The sequence below is a fragment of the Dreissena polymorpha genome, chromosome 1, assembly GCF_020536995.1.
Source record: "Dreissena polymorpha isolate Duluth1 chromosome 1, UMN_Dpol_1.0, whole genome shotgun sequence".
Taxonomy (NCBI): Eukaryota; Metazoa; Mollusca; class Bivalvia; order Myida; family Dreissenidae; genus Dreissena; species Dreissena polymorpha.
In genome coordinates this window covers 42,796,907-42,822,377 of record NC_068355.1, presented here as the reverse complement: position 1 = coordinate 42,822,377, position 25,471 = coordinate 42,796,907, and the positions used below count along the sequence as shown (strand labels likewise).

At 34.8% G+C, this 25,471-nt stretch overlaps 1 protein-coding gene across 4 annotated transcripts in view; it reads left to right on the top strand.

Annotated features, from left to right (window-relative positions):
* LOC127878121 (histone deacetylase 6-like) overlaps positions 1–25,471 on the top strand; it is a 74,362-nt gene that overhangs the window by 23,872 nt on the left and 25,019 nt on the right. For 3 of the 4 annotated variants that reach the window (XM_052424554.1, XM_052424564.1, XM_052424548.1), the window contains exons 14-30: positions 2,051–2,140; positions 2,836–2,942; positions 3,257–3,382; positions 4,217–4,381; positions 7,858–7,914; positions 8,891–8,975; positions 9,383–9,423; positions 10,982–11,096; positions 12,334–12,405; positions 13,104–13,129; positions 13,442–13,546; positions 14,058–14,126; positions 15,945–16,071; positions 16,389–16,454; positions 16,795–16,854; positions 19,692–19,781; positions 22,638–22,741. In XM_052424554.1, the coding sequence (XP_052280514.1) occupies positions 2,051–2,140; positions 2,836–2,942; positions 3,257–3,382; positions 4,217–4,381; positions 7,858–7,914; positions 8,891–8,975; positions 9,383–9,423; positions 10,982–11,096; positions 12,334–12,405; positions 13,104–13,129; positions 13,442–13,546; positions 14,058–14,126; positions 15,945–16,071; positions 16,389–16,454; positions 16,795–16,854; positions 19,692–19,781; positions 22,638–22,741 (1,505 nt within the window). Of the gene's footprint in view, positions 1–2,050; positions 2,141–2,835; positions 2,943–3,256; positions 3,383–4,216; positions 4,382–7,857; positions 7,915–8,890; positions 8,976–9,382; positions 9,424–10,981; positions 11,097–11,669; positions 11,767–12,333; positions 12,406–13,103; positions 13,130–13,441; positions 13,547–14,057; positions 14,127–15,944; positions 16,072–16,388; positions 16,455–16,794; positions 16,855–19,691; positions 19,782–22,637; positions 22,742–25,471 lie in introns of all 4 variants that reach the window. The other variant, XM_052424573.1, reaches the window with a different exon arrangement.

Sequence of the window (25,471 nt, the reverse complement as noted above, 5' to 3'; positions counted from 1 at the left end):
AAGGTCAAAAATGGCCAGAAATGAGCTTGTCTGGGCCATAACTATGTCGTTCATTGTGAGATTTTAAAATCATTGGGCACATTTGTTCACCATCATTGGACAGTGTGTCGCGTGAATGAATTATGTAGATATCTCCAAGGTCAAGGTCACACTTTTAGTTCAAAGGTAAAAAAAGGCCATAAATGAGCTTGTCCGGTCCATAACTTTGTCGTTCATTGTGAGATTTAAAATCATTCCGCACATTTGTTCACCATCACTGGACAGTGTGTTGTGCAAAAGAAGTATGTTGATATCTCCAAGGTCAAGGTCACACTTTGAGTTCAAAGGTCAAAAATGGCCATTAATGAGCTTGTCCGGACCATAACTATGTTGTTCATTGTGAGATTTTAAAATCATTTGGCACATTGGTTCATCATCATTGGACGGTGTGTTGCGCGAAAGAATTACGTTGATATCTCCAAGGTCAAGGTCACACTGAGTTCAAAGGTCAAAAATGGCCATAAATGAACTTGTCCAGGCCATTACTATGTCGTTCATTGTGAGATTTTAAAATCATTTGTTCACCATCATTGGACGGTGTGTGGCACAAAAGAATTATGTCGATGTCTCCAAGGTTAAGGTCACAATTTGAGTTCAAAAGTCAAAAATGGCCATAAATGATAATGGCGTAATAATTCTTAAAAATTGCCATAAATTAGATTCTCTTGCTTTTTTTTATAGAAGTTATATTTTACATGTATGTTTTTATTAAATTCAAATACTGATACTTTGTTTCCTGGCTTCAGTTTTGTTTTTAACCAGGTTTTCCGAAGGAAAAAACTGGTTATTAGATCGGCGAATGCGGGCTGGCTGGCTGGGTGGCGGGCTGGCGGGCGGGCTGGCGGGCAGGCGGAACAAGCTTGTCCCGGCCATAACTATGTCGTTCATTGTCAGATTTTAAAATCATTTGGCACATTTGTTCACCATCATTAGACGGTGTGTCGCGCGAAATAATTACGTTGATATCTCCAAGGTCAAGGTCACACTTTGAGTTCAAAGGTCAAAAATGGCCATAAATGAGCTTGTCCTGGCCATAACTATGTCATTCATTGTGAGATTTTTAAATCATTTGGCACATTTGTTCACCATCATGGGACGGTGTGTCGCACGAAAGAATCACGTCAATATCTCCAATGTCAAGGTCGCCACGACTAAAAATAGATTATGAAAAAAAATAAATACAAAGGGGGTTAATTTTGTTTGTTCATTTCAAAAGTTCAGTTTGAGTTTTCTCCCTTTATCAGATTTTTTTTCACAATGAAAACCTGGTTTTGTGACAATTTTGTCCCTTGTCATTCTGTTGTTTTAAGAACAGTAAATATAACAATACCAGTATATCAGGGATGCATAAAGTGACCATGCCACAGCGCTATAGTAGGTTACAGTAATATGTCATTATATTATATGTTATATGCTTATGCTGATGTTTTATCAACAAATGTGTTTGTAATATAATACTGCTTTTTGTTTTGAACAAAATAAATGAAATGTAATGAAATTAATTGATTAAATGAATAAGTTGACATACCATCTGACTTTTGTTAATGATGTAACATTTGTAAGAAGATGTAACTATCACATGATTCTGGTGCCATTTTACATTTCCATAATTTGAATATCTATCTAGTGTACCAAACAAACCTGCACAGATACTAATTTGATAAAATAGTATCATCTTCCACTTTTTATATCACAGCACATACCATTATAAGCCTTAGCCTTATTATAGGAAAATTGGGCTAAATGCATGTGCATAAAGTGTTGTCCCTGATACGACACTTTGCGCTTTTATGGAATTGTTTGTTTGAAGGAAGTATCTTCTTAGCAAAAATCCAGTCCAGGCGAAAGGTGTCGTCCCTAATAAGCCTGTACCACCTGAACAGGCTAATCTGGGACAACATTTTACGCACATGCATTTAGCCCAGTTTTCCCAGAACGAGGCTCAGCCTTTTAGTGAGAAATGTCCCAGAATGTGCACTAACCCTGACCTCATTCCTGTTTTGTGCCCCAGGGTCAGATGTTGGTGACCCCTGCAGCCTACGCCCACTTTGTGCACATGATGTCCCAGTTAGCAGAGGGGAGGGTGTGTGTTGTCCTCGAGGTGAGTCTTATCTTTAACCATTTGCATGCTGGGAAATTTGTGGTCTGCTAAAATGTCATCTGCTGAATTTCTAAAATTAGCATTTTCTTCGATTTTTTTCAAAGAATACTATCAGAATAGCAAACAGTTTGGATCCTGATGAGACGCCACATTTTGTGGCGTCTCATCTGGATCCAAACTGTTTGCAAAGGCCTTAAAAATTCGGTTCCAGCACTGAAAGAGTTAAACCTATTTTATTTCTGCTGTTTTGAATGTGTTGAGACACTGTTGGGTCTTTTCCTTGGGCAGATTCAGTTTGTCTTAACTTTATTGAAACTTTTCGGGTTATCTCCTGGGGTGAAGAAATTATTTTTTCTATAATTAAGTTCTTGATTAAGTCATAAAGTGTCAATCGAACCTGGGACCTCCTAATCACTATCAGGAGACACTTTTCATGCTAGGCAATTAGCATATTGTTAATCAAAATATGCTGTCTTTTAGTGGATATTTCAAAGCTGCATATTTTACATTAAATGTGTTTAAATCTCAGCTCTTTCTGAGGACATTGACTGGGTAAAACAAATGTTTGTTCTCTTGAACTGTAATCTTGCTAATGTCTAGTTACAGATGACTGAAATAAAAATAAATACATTAAAACATACAGAAATTGTTTCAAGTCATAAATGTGGCACTTTGTCAAATGTTCATGGCTTCAGGGTGGCTACAACCTCAAGTCCCTGTCTGAAGGCGTGGCACTCAGTGTGAGGTCGTTGCTAGGAGACCCCTGTCCACTCCTGAAAACCACAGAGGAGCCGTCTGATAGGTGGATCATTAGATCTGGACACTTGTCATTGTATAGAACCATGTTTACATTTTTGTTTCTATACATTATGCAAAATGCATAATTTGTGACCTAATTACGAATTAACTTACTGTTTTAAAAATCCCTAAAAATACTTTTAAAATCAAATACAATATGAACCATAATGATCCCAATGATACAACAATTGGAGCATAAAACTAAGGAAAACATTGATTTTACATTGTTGTGAAGATTTAGGTAACACATATTTTCATCACAAATGCCTTACATCATGCTGAATTTAGTAATTAATCATGTAAAACCCAACATTCCAGCGTTACAGAGAGCATTCTAAATGTGATGAAGGTGCTGGCTCCATACTGGTCGTGTCTTGCCTACCAGACTCCTCTGGAAGATAATGAGCTGTGTGCGTTCCCAGGAGTAAACACAGACCCACCAGTGTATGTACAGTGTTTGCTTATCCCTTTCCCCATAAGAAGCAAAGTGAAAATGGCTTTTGCAACCAGCATAAAACCAAAACAGCCTGCGAGTAACTCGCAGTCTGTTCAGGTTTTATTCTGTTTGCTGCTCATCAGTATCTAAGGGTTGGAAATGAAGCCTTTAAAATTTGAATCTAGCAAGAAAGGTCTTTTATTAAATTTAGTTTTCTAAGGGACTACAAAGGTGTGAAAATACATATCTAAGTGGTAAAGGGTTATTATACCTGTCCCCAGTGCGTCTATTTTGTTATCAGTCTAATTGACAAGGGCTAGCTTGTTTTAATTTTTGAGGCACCTTTACTGAAGGATATCTTGTCACATATTTTTTATCCTGACTATTGGGTGCGTGGCAAAGATGACATTTGGTAGCCAGCATTAGGCTGTACATTGTTCTCCCTGAAACAAATGTTTCTTTTGTCAAATTTGCCTTGCAATAGCATAATTTTTCTAGGTCTGGCTATTTGATGAAATTTTATGAAGACAAACTTGTAGTAAAAAAAAAAAAATTGCCAGATGGGCCAATTGGAAGCCATTATCTATTTTGCAAATGGCTGAATAAAATCTTGCTGTACTAGAACGGGTTCTAATCTTGTCTATAAATCTTCTTAATGTCATTATATACTTTTTTAAATAAAAAGAAAATTATATTTTGTATTCAAAAAAGCATGCTTCTTTGTTAATTTTTGGTCCAAATATAGCCTCAGCAGGGAAAGAACCTCATTAATTTTAAAACAGACAAATTACATTGTAAAATGAGAACCTTTTGATGCTATTAAGTTACATTTCACTCTATAGGGAAGGTGTAAAGTTCATAACAGAAGACACCCGCCCCAAGGAGTATACCCTGAGCTATGAGTACCCGTTTGAGACAGTGGAGAAGTATTTCAAAGCTGAACACGAGTGGACAGCAAGGATTGATGCCCTCATAGCAGAAACTAACCTGGCAGTGCCACCAAATAGGTAGGTAATCATTTTAGTACGTGCTGCTAAGTATGTTATCTTGTTGGATGTGCCGCCAAATGGGTAGGTAATCTTGTAGGGAAATGGCTAACAATATTTAAGCAATCTTCCTAGGCAATGCCATTGAATACCATAATTACTCTAAGTTTTCAGACACTTACAAATAATTTATTTTTTTTCGTGTCCGAAAAGTTAGATACTCAAAATATTCCAAAATATCAGATGTCTGAAAATTTAGAGATAAAAATAAAGGTGTCCGAAAATTATAATTAGATTGAAATAAAAGCAATTAATCAATGTACAATAATTTTCTTGTGAGTAACTCTTCTTTATCTGCTTGAAAAAATAAATACAACTCCACAGCTTTGCTAACTCTTGCCTGAAATGATATAGGACAAAAAAGTAAAAACAAAAAACATTCTGATGACCTAATAAGAAGACACTGTTTCAAATGCTGTTGGGTGAATCCATTATTTTCTAGCTGTATACATGGTTATTTACCCTATACGCGAGTGTACTGGTCCATTGCCTTCAGGCATGCATCTGCCAGGTTTTATGACCTTAATCTGGTTGTAAAAATCCATGATCGAAGTGACATGAGATGAGCGAAAACAGGGGCAAAGTGTGTAGAATAGGGCGTAAAAATATACTGTCCGAAAAATAACAGACATTAATTATGGACAAAAACCCGTATGTAAGAAAATTAAGACTCACAAATAATAATTATTTTTGCTAGAAAGAGGGGGTCTGAAAACTTAGAGTGTTCGAAAATTATAAGTAATTACGGTAGGTAAGCATTCTTGTAGGGGATTGTATGTTTGAATGTGTTGCATTCATTATGTGGGTAATTATGCCCCCCTTCGAAGAAGAGGGGGTATATTGCTTTAGTCATGTCGGTCTGTCGGTCGGTCGGTCCGTCCACCAGGTGGTTGTCAGAGGATAACTCAAGAACGCTTGGGCCTAGGATCATGAAACTTCATAGGTACATTGATCATGACTCGCAGATGACCCCTATTGATTTTGAGGTCACTAGGTCAAAGGTCAAGGTCACGGTGACCCAAAATAGTAAAATGGTTTATGAATGATAACTCAAGAACCCATACGCCTAGGATCATGAAACTTCATGGGTAGATTGATCATGACTTGCAGATGACCCCTATTGATTTTGAGGTCACTAGGTCAAAGGTCAAGGTCACGGTGACCCAAAATAGTAAAATGGTTTCCGGATGATAACTCAAGAATGCATACGCCTAGGATCATGAAAATTCATGGGTAGATTGATCATGACTCGCAGATGACCCCTATTGATTTTGAGGTCACTAGGTCAAAGGTCAAGGTCACGGTGACCCGAAATAGTAAAATGATTTTCGGATGATAACTCAAGAACGCTTTGGCCTAGGATCATGACACTTCATAGGTACATTGATCGTGACTCGCAGATGGCCCCTATTGATTTTCAGGTCACTAGGTCAAAGGTCAAGGACTCAGTGACAAAAAACGTATTCACACAATGGCTGCCACTACAACGGACAGCCCATATGGGGGGCATGCATGTTTTACAAACAGCCCTTGTTTTGTTTGTTATTGTTAATATTTAACCAGGTTTTCCGAAGAAATAAACTGGTTATTAGATTGGCGAATGCGGGCGGGCTGGCTGGCTGGCTGGCGGGCTGGCGGGCGGGCCGAACAAGCTTGTCCGGGCCATAACTATGTCGTTCATTGTCAGATTTTAAAATCATTTGGCACATTTGTTCACCATCATTGGACGGTGTGTCGCGCGAAATAATTACGTCGATATCTCCAAGGTCAAGGTCACACTTTGAGTTCAAAGGTCAAAATTGGCAATAAATGAGCTTGTCTGGGCCATAACTATGTCATTCATTGTGAGATTTTACAATTATTTGGCACATTTGTTCACCATCATGGGACGGTGTGTCGCACGAAAGAATCACGTCAATATCTCCAATGTCAAGGTCACCACAACTTAAAATAGATTTATTTTGAAACAAACTTACAAAGGGGGTTAATTTTGTTTGTTCATTTCAAAAGTTTAGTTTGAGTTGTCTCCCTTAATCAGAATTTTTTTCACAATGAGAACCTGGTTTTGTGACAATTTTGTCCCTTGTTTGAATTAGATTTTTTAAAATCTTAAACAGTGCAGAAATGAGTACTAAAGCATATACGAAGAGAGACTGCTTCAAAATAAAAATAAAAGAAACATATTTGAATCACAAACCATGAAAACTTGATTGTATTCAATCAAAAGCAAATTATTGGTGACAAAGTCAAATGCATAAAGGCATATTTAATTGATTAAAATTTAAAAGATTTGATGGATGCTTTAGTTTAGAAAACAAGAACGTTGGGGCTGGTATTCATAAAGCTCCCAATGTTTATCTTAACTTAAGAGGTGTCAGATTACTTTTGTGTGTAAAAATGTCTATGTTTTCTGCTTACAAAATGATAAAAAATAGTTTTGGTAATGTTTACTTCTTTAAAAAAATGTGTATGCCAAAAGACATAAGCAGGAAAAAACAATAGACTGAAGATATTATCTTCAGTTCTTCTTTCAAGGAGCTTTGTGAATATATTCCCAGATCGTCAATGTACTATAATTGAAATGGTGTGTAGACCATGATAAAAAATAGTTTTGGTAATGTTTACTTCTTTAAAAAAATGTGTATGCCAAAAGACATAAGCAGGAAAAAACAATAGACTGAAGATATTATCTTCAGTTCTTCTTTCAAGGAGCTTTGTGAATATATTCCCAGATCGTCAATGTACTATAATTGAAATGGTGTGTAGACCAGTGATATATGGTCAAACTAATTATCCCCTGCCATAGGCGGTGGGATATTGTTTTGGCCTTGTCCGTCCGTCCGTCTTTCATTCCATCCGCCTGTCCGTCCGGAGCCATATCTTGGAAGTGCTTTGGCGGATTTCATTGAAACTTGGTATGAGTATATATATGGACAAGAGGATAATGCACGCCAAATGGCATTGTAGACCATCTGTAAATAACGGAGTTATGGCCCTTTGTATCTTGAAAAAATGCTTTTTAATATAAGCTTAGAGCTTTATCTCCATTAACACACGAGCCAGAGACATGAAACTTGCCATACATGTAGTTGTTCTCTATCATCTGGGGGTGCTTCACATTCAACACCCATATTCCTAGGGGCTCAGGTCAAGGTCACACATTGAGGTCCAAGGGCGTTGTCCATCCATCTAGAAAACTATTGTGTCCAGAAATATATTAGCGGGAGATATCAATTCAACGAATTTGCTTGTTTTTCAGAGTTTGACGCAGGAATTAGTTGTAATAGACCCAAAGAGCAGGCTGTGTCAATCGACCTAGGCATCACAAAAACTGCAGCACAAAGAAAAATGAATTATGAGCATCAAAAAATGAGCATCATAGTGTATAATGTGCAAATAACTTGCATCAAATAACTTTTAATTTGAATGTATTTCAGGACCTGCCTGGTATATGACCCAGCCATGAAAGCCCACAAACCGTATGCCATGCCCGGGTAAGATTTTAGGTTGCGATAGAGGTTGAACAAGCAGATGAAACTTTTATCCACATTCTATGTACCTGGTAAATAGTAAACACATGTGCACACATTGTTTTAAAGCCTGTATTCTCTTTAATGAAAATGCTTGTGTAATGAAAGGTACATGTGCCATAAATTTTTGGCTAAGGACTAAAAGTTGAATTGAAATTGAGAGGACAATATATGTAAGATTAAATGCAGTAACACTATGCATATGTTCTTCAGACTAGATTTGAAATCAACCTTATTGTAAATGATGTATTTTTCAAGTCAGCATTGTTAAATTATATTATAATAATTTACATGAATGAACTAGAAATCTGACTATAAATTATAATATTTTGTTTTGTTCTTTATATTAAGTAACTTTGACAAAGCATATAATCTCTTCAAAAACCTGGGTATTTCTTAATGTCAGACTAGTTCTCACTTGCATGATTTTGTCTTTTAACAGTGTCTATTAGGTTAATGAATCACTATTTTACACTCACAAACTAAAGATATTTGATTCCTCAAGATTGTAAAACCCACCAGAATTTTTGGTGAAACAATGTGAGTGTTGATCATTGATCAAACTAGCCTGAACAAAGTATAAGTGTTATTTTACTTTATATTATGCATTAAATTAGTCAAATGCATCAAGGAAGAGCAGATTTATAAACACTTTTGTTACCATTTCTTGATCTAATTAGAAAAAAATATTTCCCACCTCCAAATCTGACTTTGTATTTGCGGTTGCTTCAATTTAGGTGAGGTCAGTTAGGACGGGGAAACAAAAGTAAATTTATCGTTTGCTTATTTAAATTAAATATATTGTGAACATACAAAACTATACACACATTATATACAAATATATGCCTAAACAGTGCATAACCAAACTATGTGTTTAAAGCTAGTCTATTTTTCAACCTTTAACCCAAATGTATTTAGTAAATATTTAACCACACTTTAGCCACCCAGAGAAGCCAGAGCGTATCTCTAGAGTATTTGACAAGCACAAAGATTGGGGACTTGTTGAGAGATGTTTGAAGCTGGAGGTAGGTTTCTGTTACACCTTGTAACAGGTGAATACAAATAGCTATTTTAACGCTGGTATAATACAACATGTTTTATTGGAATACATGGTTCGGAAGGGCAGCGTTCAGGACGATGTATGCTCTCTATTGCAAAAGATTAATGTAGGATCATAATGAAACTTTGCCATAATATTTCAACCCTTAATATCTTGGTAAAAGTTGAAAACCAACCAGATAGCCTGAAGCATTTATAAATTATGGCCTTTTAATTAAAAAAAATTACCTTGTCAGCTCTCTAACTAAAATAGTTTGAAAATATATCATCACCGAACTTGGTGAGAATGTTCCTATATTTATATTTGGAACAAATCAACTGCATGATGGCGTTGGATGATGATGTACTTATTATTATTATTATCTCGTTTTAGAGTCGACTTGCAAATCAGGAGGAACTGGAGTTATGTCACAGGTAACCATATCAAGGATTACTGAATTTTTCGGAACATTGATATGAGTTAGATAATTGATTTATTAGACCCCTGTAGGGAGAAGATATATTGAAGTCATTCTCTGTTGGTTGGTTTAAAATTTTGTTTGTGTGCCTGGATACAATTTAAGAAGTTTCTTGGGTAAAGTTTTTTCCACGTTTCTCGAACTATTAAATTTAAATTAAAAATATATGGTTGCCACGAAGTGTACGTGTACAATACACTTGTCATCCTAAATTATCTACACATACCTGAGTTAGTTTCCTTTGAACATATCTGGCATAGAAGTGCAGGGTAGGTTTCATGTTTATGACAAATTTCAGTTACATATGTACCTTAATACATGTACGGTGTGCAGTGATGTATTATTTGTATTTGTTATATATATATATATATGATATTTGCGGTTTATTTTAACATTAATATATTGAGTCACTGTATGTTGTGTTATATGAATAATTTCTCAACCAGTTGTGGATATATTGTTTTTGTGATGGAAGATTTTGAAACTGGATTGTAAACTAATATAATGATGTATGATTGCATTTCTTAATCTTTTGCATTATGATATACTGGTCCGGAAGGACCATACCTGAATAACCATGTATTTAATAAAAATGCGTTAATTTTGCAAAATTATATTACAATTAATTGCAGCAACACATCCTAAATATTCCTGTAAATTTCCAAATGTTTCCAATCAGTATTTATAAAAATACAGTGTTTGATTTTGGAGTGTGCATGCGCAGAAATTCAGCATTGGGAGGCCTTTTGTTTTGTTGTAATTAATAAAACTGATAACCTATACATGTAATTGCTACTCAGAATTACATATTGTTAATTTTATATTGTTAAAATGATCTGTTATTTTATGTGATAAAAATGTGATAATAAGAATTTAATTAATTAGCAATTCAGTACTATTAAAACATTTGGAAGGATGAGTGAATAATTTATCTTTTGCAATTTCTCAAGAAATTCTTGTCTTCAGGTATTGGTCCTTCATTTGGCAAGTGTGACATAATTAATATGCCTTGTGTGTAGCCTCTTTAAATACTTGACTTATTTGTCATAACAACAGGTAAGTTAATGACATTGAAAGGAAGAACGCTAACCTTGATTCAGTAGCAGTTATTGAGTTTAATGTCATAAACCTGCATAATAACAATATAAAATAGATTTACGGGGTATTTTCTTTCCCTATTGGTCTTTGTTTTGTTTTAAAAGCTACTAAATCTGATTATTACCTGAAAGTTCTCATTGCCTCACTCTGACATTGGAAGTAAACCGTTACTGAACTGTTCAAATGGCAGTTGTGTTTTCATGAATTTGGCAGCTGAATATGGATAAAAATATGCCCTCAAATATCTACTTACTTTTCACTTTTCTGGTGTTTAAAAAATCATAATAATTGAGACAGGACTCAATTAACACCACACAAAGGATCTTGTCTTGTAGAAAACCATATACTGATGACATTCTATCTTGTAATTAAATGGCTGTGAAAGATAATCATGATGTACAGGATATATCTTTAAGCGGTGAACACATTGCCAACTTGAAAGTGTCTGAGAGTTTTGGGCCAAAAGAGATACAAGATTTCACAGACCAGTTCACTTTGCCTGATGAACGAATCCCCACTTTTGTACACAATGTAAGTGCTAGGCCATGAAAAAGATAATAGAAAAAAATCCAGTTTGTAGCATCCCAGTTTATCCAGGAAGGTACCCAATATATTTGTCCTCAACATGTCCACAGAGTTGCCAAAAGTCCACTGCATGTAGTTGTGATATCAAACAAAACCAACATGTTATTCTAGAGCTGCCTAATTTATGTAGATGGTGATAATTTGATATGTTGAGAAGCAAGTTTTTATAAATTTTTATAATCAAAAAAACATTGGTATTAATAAAAAAAATATCACTTTTTCATAATTTGTTCTTAACATTGTGTTTCATTAGAAAACCACCTTTGGCATCAACAAATACCAAAAAACATTCAAATGCTGTAAAATATGTTTGAACATTAAATTTAATTGGACTCAGTTTCTTGACTGTCGATTTATATGAACAATGCCTCTCTTTATATGCTCCTCCAAAATGGTTCATAATATTTTATGAGTTATCCCCCTTGTTTGCAGCTCCAACCATGTGCAATGTATGAATTTTCCCCCTTTTTTTTTTAGCTCTGGCCATGTGTATATATGCATTATCCCCCTTGTTTGTAGCTCTCGCCATGTGCAATATATGAATGATTTAGAGGGGAAGAACGTTGATGACCTGTCAAACATTCAGTCCAACTTTGTATCCATCTACTTGTGTAAAGTGAGTCTTTAAAGTAATATGCTTGTACCTTTCGTATCAAAGCGTCATATGATCATATGTGTTAGCGGAGTTCCTTTTGTTTTAATAAAATCAACCATGCATGCTTAGGTCCCTTTCAGACAAGAATTTGTCTGCACGCCAAAGGCGGAGCATATAGTCGCCGCTTTGTCAATTCATCTATCTTTGAAATCGAGAACCTTGTTCCTGCTTGAAAATAGACCTTCACTGTTTCAATTTAATGAAAGTCTATTAGTATGCACTAAATAATTAATAATAACAAGTCTGTAAATAAGCATAATTTCGCTGAACATTTGTTATACCTCTGCCTATTTATGTACTTGTAAATATTCATATTACATATTTTCATTTAAATTCATGCATAGTGCTAATATAATGTAATTCAAAATACACTTCAATGATGTGTGAATATATTTATTATAATTTAATTCATTAAATTCTTTAAGGATTTGTGAATATATTATAATTATTGCCATACTTAATGTATTTAGCTCTGAATTGTTTACACCTTTTATGCAAGTGATTATATGACTTGTGTCTCTTTGGAAGGAAACCAACAACTCTGCAAAGCTGGCTGTTGGCAGCACACTGAACGTGGTTGATACAGTCATGTCTGGCCAGGTGTGACTAATATATGGACTGTGATCATTCAGTATTTATTTGAGTTGTGTTCTGAGAAAACTGGGCATAATGCATGTGCGTAAAGTGTTGTCCCAGATTAACCTGTGCAGTCCGCATAGGCTAATCAGGGACAACACTTTCTGCCTAAATTGATTTTTGCTAGAAGAGATTTCATTTTAACGAAAAATGTCATAAAAGCGGAAAGTGTCGTCCCTAATTAGCCTGTGTGGACTGCACAGGCTCATCTGGGAGGACACTTTACGCACATGCATTATGCCGAGTTTTCTCAGAACACGACTCATTTAATCAATGTGATCGTCTGAAACATGAATATATATGCTGTATGACATAGAATGATAAACCCAGTAGTAGTATCGATATTAATATAACATGTTAATACTTATGTTCAGTTGAACAGTTCTATTGTTACAAAAATAGTTAACGGACAAATAGTTTGGTTTCAGTTGATAACAGTGAAACAGTGAACACTTAAATCTTAAATATTCACCATAATTTTTCACTCTTTCAAACAGTGAATTATTTTTTTTGAATCAACGATGTTTGTCAACCAATCATATGATAGAATATATACAAGCTTGTAAAGCTTACTTAAATTAACAATCTGAACATTCTTCTTTTATTCTTTTTCTGTATTCTTTTAGAAAAGAAATAAAATATATTGTTTTTATCTCTTTCAGGCTGTGAATGGAGTTGCAATAGTGAGGTAATAGTTATTCTTTTGGTATAATATTATAAATTATAATTACAATATGATGTAAAATATCAATGAAGCTCTACTGCTTTATTCTTCTTTAAGGATTAAATAAGAATTTGCCATAAAATATATCGGCAAAATTCCATAGAGCTTTTTTTGTTTTGACAGACTTTCCCTAAAGTGGATCAATTTGATCAGTGCTTGTGAATTTGAACATGCACAATATGCAGCAGCATCAATATGTTTGCATAAAAGTTTTTATTTAGATGGTTCCATTGCTAGGTGCAAAAATTCACAATCTCTGTGATGTTGTGTTACCAGGCCTCCAGGACACCATGCGGAGTCTGGCAGACCCATGGGCTTCTGCTTCTTCAACACCGTTGCAATAGCAGCCAAGTACGCCCAGAAGAAGTATGGTGTTAAGAAGTGAGTGGAGCATGGAAGTAACTTCATAATTATTTTTAGGAGTGAAATTCTTATTTCTTATTTATAGTGTGCTTATTTCCTTTGTAAGTCTATTTTAAAATTCAAGTGACATATTGCCTACGCATCGCGTTAGAGGACGATATATAATTCAACGCAAAACACAAAAATGATAAAAGATGGGGAAGATCGGGCCCGGGCCCATGCTATTTATGGTTAATGCAAAGTATTATAATGACGGAATTATATTTTTGAATTATGTAAATACTTGGTTTATTAAAAAGACTGTTATATATAATATTCCTCTTTTTTCATATAAAAGAAAAACAACTTCTGATAATTAACAAAATGTTCTAAATGAAAACTGTCATATTTTACGTATGCAATATTCAATAATGTTCCAGCTGAAATTGGAGTCATGTCTGCGGCAGTTATTAACTTTTGCTCACATAAACAAAAGAAGCAAATGTCAAATGAGTGTCTATTTAAAAATGTATTTTTTCCAATTTGACAGGGTGTTAATAGTGGACTGGGATGTTCACCATGGTAACAGCACACAGGAGATGTTCTATGATGATCCCAGGTTTGTATAGATCTCTTACTGAACCTTCTAATGGCACATACAGGAAAATGTTAATGCTTCAAATTATCTGGAGCTATGGGTGAACGTTAAGCATAATATCTAGGTCATAATACACCAAATAGTTTCCCTATATAATTCAATGTAAAAGGGACAACTTTGAGCGAAAATAAATGCAACATTTTGCACATAGAGACCCCCATAACCATACCTTTTCTTAAAGGCCATTCTAAGCGGAATCGATTTATGCAATAAAAAAGATATGTCATGTACAATGCAAGAAAGAACTTGACACAAATCAAAATCGACTGTTTTTGCAACTTTTTTTTTCGGCCGTTTCTTAGTGGAATGTAACCTTTTCTAGTGCAATGGTTTACTATAGTCTTCAAGTGTATCATATTTCAGGGATTCAGTAGTGAACACCTATTCATGCCCTACCATTATCTCCGCAAGATAACACCTGAATAATGGTAAAAAATGTAAAACATGCCTTCCTGTCAACTATGATATTTTTTTAGAGAGTACAGCCCTACATGAAGCGATCATTTAGTGTATTGTAACCTATAAGACAACGTTTACTGTTAACATCGCGAAAAATAAGCACTTATCGATACTTATAAACCTATTTTCTATGTGCATGCCAATTTTCAGACCGATCTTTCACGTAGAAATGCTTGAAAATGCATTTTATTATAACGCCAGATAATCCGTGTGGCTTTCGCGTTCGGAGCTTTGATTTATAACGGGCGTTCAGGCGTAAAACGATTACCCTAAATAATTACAATCGGTCAAAATACTGGAATATTGTTACAAGCTATGTAGAAAAAGAAGTAAACAACTATTAAAACGTGTTCATGAGCTCTTTCAGCACAAATTGTTGCGATTTGAGATGCTCAAGACGATTTTTTGTACATTTTTTTTCTTATTTTCCTCTGAAAACGTATTTTTTTCTTAAAAACTCACGATGCTCCTTAAATTCGTGAAACAAACACATTTATTCCGTGAAATTTGCCAAAACGCATCATATCTCACTAAAAAAATGATGATTTTCTGTAAATACAGCTTCTTTGTGACTAGGCCTGGTTTTGCGTTTAGGTCATAATACACCAAATAGTTTCCCTATATAATTCAATGTAAAAGCGACAACTTTGAGCGAAAATAAATGCAACATTTTGCACATAGAGACCCCCATAACCATACCTTTTCTTAAAGGCCATTCTAAGCGGAATCGATTTATGCAATAAAAAAGATATGTCATGTACAATGCAAGAAAGAACTTGACACAAATCAAAATCGACTGTTTTTGCAACTTTTTTTTTTCGGCCGTTTCTTAGTGGAATGTAACCTTTTCTAGTGCAATGGTTTACTATAGTCTTCAAGTGTATCATATTTCAGGGATTCAGTAGTGAACACCTATTCATGCCCTACCATTATCTCCGCAAGATAACACCTGAATAATGGTAAAAAGTGTAAAACATGCCTTCCTGTCAACTATGATATTTTTTTAGAGAGTACAGCCCTACATGAAGCGATCATTTAGTGTATTGTAACCTTAAGCATAATATTCACCAAAAACATCAAAGCACTGTGTTTGGCTGTAGCCAATTTTATGTAATCTGAAAAAAAATTTAGAACTACCTCTTGGTGTGAGATAAAAATAAAAACAATGATAAATTTGTAGAAATTATATATTCTCAAATTGATATGCTGAGATTGGTTGTACTTGAAGTCAAACATACTGCGCAATATGTATGTAGTCAATGGAAATAGTCTGCAAGTTTATGAAAATGAAATGCCATGGTTTCTTGTAATTTCTTTAAGGGTGCTGTACATATCCATTCATCGTTATGATGGAGGCAGTTTCTTCCCTGGCTCCAGTGAAGGTGATCGTTTCATGGTAGGACGGGGAGACGGCACGGGCTTCAATGTGAACATTCCTTGGCATGGGGTGAGTCCTGTCTTCAATTAAGTGTAAAGTTGCTTAATTAAGTTTAATATTATTCATATCGACACATACTCACTTTTTATTAAATTCAGATGTAGAAATCTCTTTTCTTTGTTTCAGGCAAAAGTTATACTTTCCAAAATATCAAACTGAACCAAACTCAAAGTTATTTATCAATTAGAATGCTCATAACATTTGAGATTTCATTACCAGTAGTTCAACATCTCATTTTTAAAAGAGGTAACAGAATTTCGGTCATAGACTTTCAATTTGTATTCCAAAACAATTGGCAGTAAATTTCTCTGATGTTTTGTTTGCAGGGAGGCAAAGGAGATGCAGAATATTTGGCAGCTTTCCAACAGATTGTGATGCCGATTGCATATGAGGTTAGCGTGTTTCGACTGATGCGTCAGTAACAAGGACCGATCTGTGTGATCAGCATTCTATTAAAGAAGCTTTTTAGTCAATTAGGATTTAAATGACTAAAATATCTTTAGTAAGAAAATTTTAAAGATGGGCATTTCCTTCTATAGGAAATTTATTTTTAGACATTTTAGTTTTTCTTGACAACTAATGTACATAGATGTCTTTTTGTATACACGTTCTGTATTGATTGCTTAATTTGAGTCATGTTTATGATACAAAGAACTTATGCATTGGCTAATTAACTGAAATAAAGTTCCTTAACTACACTACATGAGCATTGTACTTGTATATTGTTTCCAGTTTGCTCCAGAGCTTGTGCTGGTCTCAGCTGGTTTTGATGCGGCCCTGGGGGATCCATTGGTAAATGCCTCAAAATTAGTTTAAATTCTTAATTACATATTTCCTCTACACACCATTAAACAAGTCTTTTCTGATTCCAATATTTTGGTATGATAGTTTTTATGTATAGCTCAAATGATAATGGATCACATTTGAAGCTGAAAGTCTTTAAAAAATGAAAATGCAACAACTACCATTTTGTGTGCTTTAAACAAATGCAACAATTTGGCCTGCCTTAACTATTTTTGAGTGAACATCTATCACTTTAAGATGTATTGTAATGTGATATTGCTGTTCTAAATGCATGTGTATTGATTAAACAGCTTACAAGAAATATATTGATTCCATTTTATCCCTACATTTGAGGTGATGTCTTGCATACACTCATTTTTAGCTCATCTATTTTTTGAAAAAAAATTATGAGCTATTGTCATCACCTTGGCGTCGGCGTCGGCGTTGGCGTTGGCGTTGGCGTTGGCGTTGGCGTCGGCGTCCGGTTAAGTTTTGCGTTTAGGTCCACTTTTCTCAGAAAGTATCAATGCTATTGCATTCAAACTTGGTACACTTACTTACTATCATGAGGGGACTAGGCAGGCAAAGTTAGATAACTCTGGCGTGCATTTTGACAGAATTATGTGCCCTTTTTATACTTAAAAAATTGAAAATTTTGGTTAAGTTTTGCGTTTAGTTCCACTTTTCTCAGTAAGTATCAATGCTATTGCATTCAAACTTGGTACACTTACTTACTATCATGAGGGGACTGGGCAGGCAAAGTTAGATAACTCTGGCATGCATTTTGACAGAATTATGTGCCCTTTTTATACTTAGAAAATTGACAATTTTGGTTAAGTTTTGTGTTTAGGTCCATTTTATTCCTTAAGCATCAAAGCTATTGCTTTCATACTTGCAACACTTACTAACTATCATAAGGGGACTGTGCAGGCAAAGTAATGTAACTCTGACTGGCATTTTGACAGAATTATGTGCCCTTTTTATACTTAGAAAATTGAAAATTTGATTAAGTTTTGTGTTTAGGTCCACTTTATTCCTACAGTATCAAAGCTATTGCTTTCATACTTGCAAGATTTATGAACTATCATAAGGGGACGGTGCAGGCAAAGTTATGTAACTCTGACTGGCATTTGGACGGAATTATGGGCCCTTTATACTTAGAAAATTGAAAATTTGGTTAAGATTTATGTTTTGGTCACTTTACCCCTAAAGTATCATAGATATTGCTTTCATACTTGGAACACTCACAAACTATCATAAGGGTACAGTAAAAGGACAAGTTGCATAACTCTGGTTGTCATTGTTACGGAATTATGGCCCTTTTTTGACTTAGTAACTTTTAATATATGGTTAAATTTTGTGTTTCGATCCACTCGAAGTATCAAGGCTATTGCTTTCAAACTTCAAATACTTACATGCTATCATGAGGTTACTGTACCTGGCAACTTGAATTTTACTTTGACCTTTGAATGACCTTGACTCTCAAGGTCAAATTATTAAATTTTGCTAAAATTGCCATAACTTCTTTATTTATGATTAGATTTGATTGATACTTTGATGAAACTACTCTTACCTGACATACCACAATAGACTTCACCCAAACCATCCCCCGTGCCCTCCCCCCCCTCCCCCCCTCCCCCCCCCCCTAATTTTTTTTTTTTTTTTTTTTTTTTTTTATAAGATCATCTCACAAATGACCACCACACCCTCACACTATACCCCCACCCCACCCCCCCCCACCCCCCCCCCCCAAATTTTTTTTTTGATTTTTTTTTTTTTTTTTTTTTTTTTTTAAGATCATCTCACAAATTATCACCACACCCTCACACTATACCCCCCCCCCCCCCCGATTTTTTTATTTTTTTATTTTTTTTTCGCTTTTTTGGAAGATAATGTAATAAATGTCCACAACCCCACACTATACACCCCTCTTCACTCCACTCCTCCCTCCTTTGTGATTGAAAATGAGAGTCCCTTCACCTTTAAAAAGAAAATAGATGAGCGGTCTGCACCCGCAAGGCGGTGCTCTTGTTATATTATATTTTGGATACTTAGTGTCATGAATCTTCTTTTTCAATTTCATTTCATAATACAAATCCATCACTGATTACCTTTTCAAAACACATTACTCTTAAGATATTAACCTTTTCCCATACTTAGTCAAACTTCTCTTCAAGTCATTTATAGATTATACATATAGAATAAGTAGTAAACGAGTCAATGAACACATTTTTGCACAACAAATCACATAAGGTGATGAGAACAATTTTGATAATTTACCACATGATGACATTATTTCCTTTAAATCTTTCAGCCACATTAAAATCACACAAGTTCTTTGGATACAGTTATACAGATCTTACACTAAAATCCTGTTTTATGATTGACACAACCAAGGCATCTTAATAAAGTCATTTCCATCTGTAACACTTAGTAGATTAAAATTTAGCATTTTACATCCATCCAAGATTTAAATTTGTGAAAACATTCAAAAATAACTCTCAAATGACATCACTTGTAGTAAAAAATGTTGTGACTGATGACACATCTGCCTCGTCACTAATCAATACAGTGTACTGTTTTCTTTATTTGTGAAATAAGATTATCATGTCTATTAATTTACGAACTTAAATCACGTTTTAGTAAATACAAAACTTTAATCACGCATTAACTAAAAGCATGAAAAGTGCAACAAAACAAACTGAAGCATATATCATGTCAAAAATACATGTGTGCATTATATATTTACGATTTTGTTTCTTAATAAACTTAGTAATTTCCATGCAAAAAATATTTTATGCTTAAGTAACCAAGTAAAATCACTTCAGTATATCTGTGTATTCCAGGGTGGCTGCAAGGTTACGCCTGCTGGCTATGGTCACATGACCCACATGCTGAGTGGACTGGCCAATGGGAGAGTGATCCTGGTCCTTGAGGTACGGCCTTGCTTATTATAGCCTACATGGTGTTCATATGTATCATTAATCTTGTTCTGAGATTAATGCATGTGCGTTAAGTGTCACCCCAGATTTGCCTGTACAGTCCACACAGGCACAACACTTTCCATTTATGGTATTTTTTCATTTAAAAGGAGTCACGTCTTACTACAAATCCAGTGAAGATGGAAAGTATCACTGATAAGCCTGTGCAGAATGTGCAGACTAATCAGTGGTGTGATTTATCCGCCGTGGATTTCCGAGGATCGGGTTGTCCCGGGGGTCACTTCTGAAATTCGTGTAAATTCGTTTAAAAAATGTGGGGTGGAGGGTTACCACCGATTCCGCGGACGTATTGCATAAGGGGCCCGAAATATCCGCGGGCCGCGAAATCTCTCCGCATTTTACACTGGTAGATTCTGCCTAAGCATTTTTAAAACGAGCGATATAATTGGCTGTCGTTTCCCAATCTTCCAATTAAAATCGGTTTCTTACAATGTGTTTGGTATTTCCAAGCTGATTCGCTTGCAAATGGCGCCGTTGTGAAGCGAAAGTTAAGATTATTGAAATGACAAATTGCAATCAAATTAACGACTGACATCATAAAGTCTGATAGGAATAATGAAATGTGTTTGTCAACGAAAAAGACTACGTTTTAGATACAAGCAACACATATTTTGTAGGGCTGTCACGATTCACCGGTATACCGGTATATCGCGGTGCATGTCGTGAAAAAAATCGCACCGCGGTACGGTGTTGCCGCACCGGTTTTTTTTAATATTATTATATTAGCACAGATATAAATACATTACATAATTATTTTGATATAGATATTGTTTTGAAAAATGTAGAAGCGATTAAAAGGGCTAAATAAATAATCCGTTAATATCAAGGTCAAGCAAGCGCTTCCACTTGTAGATGTTTAACTTTCACGTTTAAAATACGGCGATGTATGGGTCCGTACCTTTTTTGGAATTAGGGACAGATTTCATTTGCAAATAAGTTCATAATTATCAAAAAGATGTTTATTCTATTTCTTATTTTCTTTCTTTAGTATACGATCGTTCAAAGCATGGCACTTCCGAATCATGTTATCTTAAGATTCTGAATAAGTCGAGGAAGAGTCAGAACGCTACGGATTTTCAATACTGGGCCCGCTGACTCCGCATTTTGAACATGCCCTTGAAGCGTTCGATTTACACAGATCGTAGTCACAGCTATTGTTAACAACATGGCGGACATTTTAGAAAAAGACGCGAACAATAACAATGACTACTTCTATCAAGTTTATTACAGTTTCTTTTACAGTTTCTAGTCAAACTATGATACCAGTGTTTTCTGATTATTGAGTTTAATAAAGTTTGTAAAACTTGTTATTCTGCTGTTTTCTTCACAGATACATATCCTGTAAAATATCGCGGTACGTACCGCGATACAGTGTTGCCGTACCACGATATACCGCGGTACGCTCACGGCGTATCGTGACAGCCCTAATATTTTGTTTAGAAATGTGCACAGTGAATTTGTGTCATGGAAACCAGTGTTTGCAAATTGGAGTTCAGTCTACTCGCGAAGTAAAACAATTAAGAAGAGTATCGTTCCAACATGGAAATAGACAAACATGATTTGATTTATATGTTAGTGGATCTGTGTATAATCAGATTCATATGCATATTCTGCTTTATGTTTGTCAAGCTGTTCAGTTAACTGAAATAGCATTGAACTGAAGATGTGAAATGCAAGATATTGAAAGGTAAACAAATAAAATATATTAATTTAACTCAGTTTAATACATCATGACATGTAACACAAGAAGAACACTCAAGTGTGTTTGTTTATATTTAGTCTATTAACTGTAATTCAATACATTGAAAAACTGCTGCTCTTGATCACAATAAATGCTGTTTACTTTGCATCCTTAGTATGTTAAATGTGAAGTTTAACAGGTTTTTTAAAAGAAATATTGTTATGAAGTTCAAGAAAATGTTTATTTTAATGTCAGTTTTAAGGTTTATCATTGCGTTATGCGCGCCATTTGGGTAGTCAAATCAGTCGACAGAATTTTCCTCCCCTCTGACTTTGCCTCAATCACACCCCTGCTAATCTGGGATGACAATTTATAAGTCCATATTTCCCAGAGTGAGAATCATGTGTATCTTAATCCTGTTCCTATGAATTATGAGTGTTCATGTATGCATTGAATTACAATGTTTACAAGTTTGGGTGAATTATAGTCAAAATTAAGTATATAAAATGTATTATCCATCAAATGACATGGTTTTAAAACAATAAATATTCCAAATTTCATGTAAGGATTCCTTCTTCCTACATTCATATGTTACAAGATGGATACAATACCAGTCTTATTAGGAGACCCTGCCCCACAGTGGACAGTTAGCATTGTGTCAACTCTTGATTCACCCGACCGGTGAAACCAGTGGACTTTTGGTTTGAACTCTGTCCACCAGTCAGTCTGTCAGTCTGTCACACTTTTATAGATCCTGCGATACCTTTAAAAGTTCTTCATATTTTTTCATGAAACTTGAAACATGGATAGATGGCAATATGAAGCATATATACGTCATTTCATTTTGTTCCTACATCAAGAATTCTGGTTGCCATGGCAACAAATAAATAAAAAAAAATGACAATGGTGGAGTTTCACCAGTAGGGGACCATATTGCTTGGCAATCTCTTGTTCTCTATGTTTCTGTGACAGGGTGGCGACAACCTTGTGTCTATTGCATGAATGCATGGCCACATGTTCCCTCAGTGTTACTGGGAAACCATGTTCCACATTGGTCAGAATGCAATGTGTGATACTTCAATTACCAGTTCTCTTTGTTGTTGTTACAGGGTGGATACAACCTGGTGTCAATAGCTAACAGCATGGCTACCTGTACCTCGGTCCTACTTGGAGACCCTGTCCCACAGTGGAGATATGAGCAGCCCTCAAATATGTAAGAAATATAGTAATTGGCTACTTTTAGATGATATGTTTCATATACAGTATGCAAATTACTGAAAAGTAGTTGCTTTTGTTTTTTCTTCATTGAAATTGACATACTTAACAGTCCACATTATATACTTATGTTAAAGTTTTCATTTGATATTTTGCATGTCTGGTTTCTAAAACACACATTCATTTAAATAACCTTCTATTTCCAATATAATATATGAACAAGAAGTCCAAAGTGTTGTTTATTATTCAATAAACACTTTTTCATTGAAAATGATTTCTAATTGCATTTCTGCAAAAGCTACAGATATATTTTTCATCTTGTCAGTAAATCTGGGGGTTGGGAAGTTTTTAAGTCATCCTCTATGGAGATACATGTATGTAAAAAAAAAACCTGAAACAAAAAACAAAATCTCAACAACATGTAGGTGCTTTAAATAAACATAATTTGTACGAACATTTTGTCTTTATGGGTCAGATTTTTTAATATTATTAAATAAAGTTTCTCAATATTTTGAGTTATAGCTTTATTCTGTGTTCCAATTCATGTGTGTGATTGCAAAGGCTTTTTAGAAATTCCTCACTGTAATGTATCTAGATAAAAGTGATTTACAAATTTCATATCGCATGATGGACCTTGAAATTATGTGACCATGATAACCTGAAATAACATAGATAAGAGATACAAGAAATGATAAACACTTGTTGAAAATCATGATTATCAGATTGAGTTTTGGCAGGGGGGCTGTAGCAGGGTGTTTATTAGGTGCTCTCTGGTCTATATCTTAACTCTTTAAGTGCTGGAACCGAATTTTGAAGGCCTTTGCAAACAGTTTGGATCCAGATGAGACACCACAGAACTAGGAGTCTCATCAGGATCCAAACTGTTTGCTATTATGATAGTATTCTTGGAAAAAAAATCGAAGAAAATGCTAATTTTAGAAATTCAGCAGACAACATTTTAGCAGACGACAAATATCCCAGCATGCAAAGGGTTAATTTAGCATAAACCAATCTTGATGAAACTTTGGATACAGCAAGCTTGTATGTAAACCTCGCTTGTGATTGTACTTGAAGTATCTCTGGTCAAGGCTAAGATTAATTGGCTAAAATTAGTAAAACAATTACCACTCAATTACTTGAGATAAGATGTAGATAATGAATTTTTGTGTATAAGTAGTTTACATAAATATCTCTTTTGGGATTTCATATTGGGCCATTTGGCTAAAGTGTATTGTTACTAAAAATAGAAAACAGCCTTCAGATTGTTTCAGGTCAATAAACATAGTTGCCATGACCAATCTTTAAGAAAGTAATGATATAGCAAGCTTGCACGGAGACCTAGCTTGCAATTGTAAAGGGGGCAAGTAAAGGCCCAGGCAACATTTCATAAGAATAGCTTAAATGCATACCACGGTTGGGATTGCACAGTTATTTTAATAAATAACTAATGTTTAAAGTTGAAAGCCTAGTTAAGTGGTGTTGCCATGTATATTTGTTGATTATACAAAATCAAAGGGTAAAATTAATAGTTTTGCGTGGTATATTAGAGTTACACCGTAGGTTCACTTGTCATTGTTTTAGTGGTTTTTAGTCCCCTACTGGTTTCACAGGAGGGGACTTATGGTTTTGTATCCGTCCGTCAGTCCGTCACACTTTTCTGGATCCTGCGATAACTCTAAAAGTTCTTAATATTTTTTCATGAAACTTGGAATATGGATAGATGGCAATATGGACATTATGCACGTCATTTCATTTTGTTCCTACGTCAAAAATTGTGGTTGCTATGGCAACAAATAGACTAGAAATACTGCTGAAAATGGTGTTTTTTTTCTGGATCCTGTGATAACTCTAAAAGTTCTTAATATTTTTTTATGAAACTTGGAATATGGATAGATGGCAATATAGACATTATGCACGGCATTTCATTTTGTTCCTACGTCAAAAATTGTGGTTGCTATGGCAACAAATAGACTAGAAATACTGCTGAAAATGGTGTTTTTTTCTAGATCCTGCGATAACTCTAAAAGTTCTTAATATTTTTTCATGAAACTTGGAATATGGATAGATGGCAATATGGACATTATGCACGTCATTTCATTTTGTTTCTACGTCAAAAATTGTGGTTGCTATGGCAACAAATAGACTAGTAATACTGCTGAAAATGGTGTTTTTTCTGGATCCTGCGATAACTTTAAAAGTTCTGAATATTTTTTCATGAAACTTGAAATATGGATAGATGGCAATATGGACATTATGCACGTCATTTCATTTTGTTCCTACGTCAAAATTTCTGGTTGCTATGGCAACAAATAGACTAGAAATACTGCTGAAAATGGGTTTTTTCTGGATCCTGTGATAACTTTTAAAGTTCTAAATATTTTTTCATGAAACTTCAAACATGGATAGATGGCAATATGGACATTATGCACGTCATTTAATTTTGTTCCTACGTCAAAAATTCTGGTTGCTATGGCAACAAATAGACTACAAATAATGCTGAAAATGGTGGTTTTCTGGATCCTGTGATAACTTTAAAAGTTCTTTTTTTTTCATGAAACTTGGAACATGGATAGATGGCAATATGGACATTATGCACTTCATTTCATTTTGTTCCTACGTCTACAATTATGGTTGCTATGGCAACAAATAGACTAGAAATACTGCTGAAAATGGTGTTTTTTTGGATCCTGTGATAACTTTAAAAGTTCTTAATATTTTTTAATGAAAC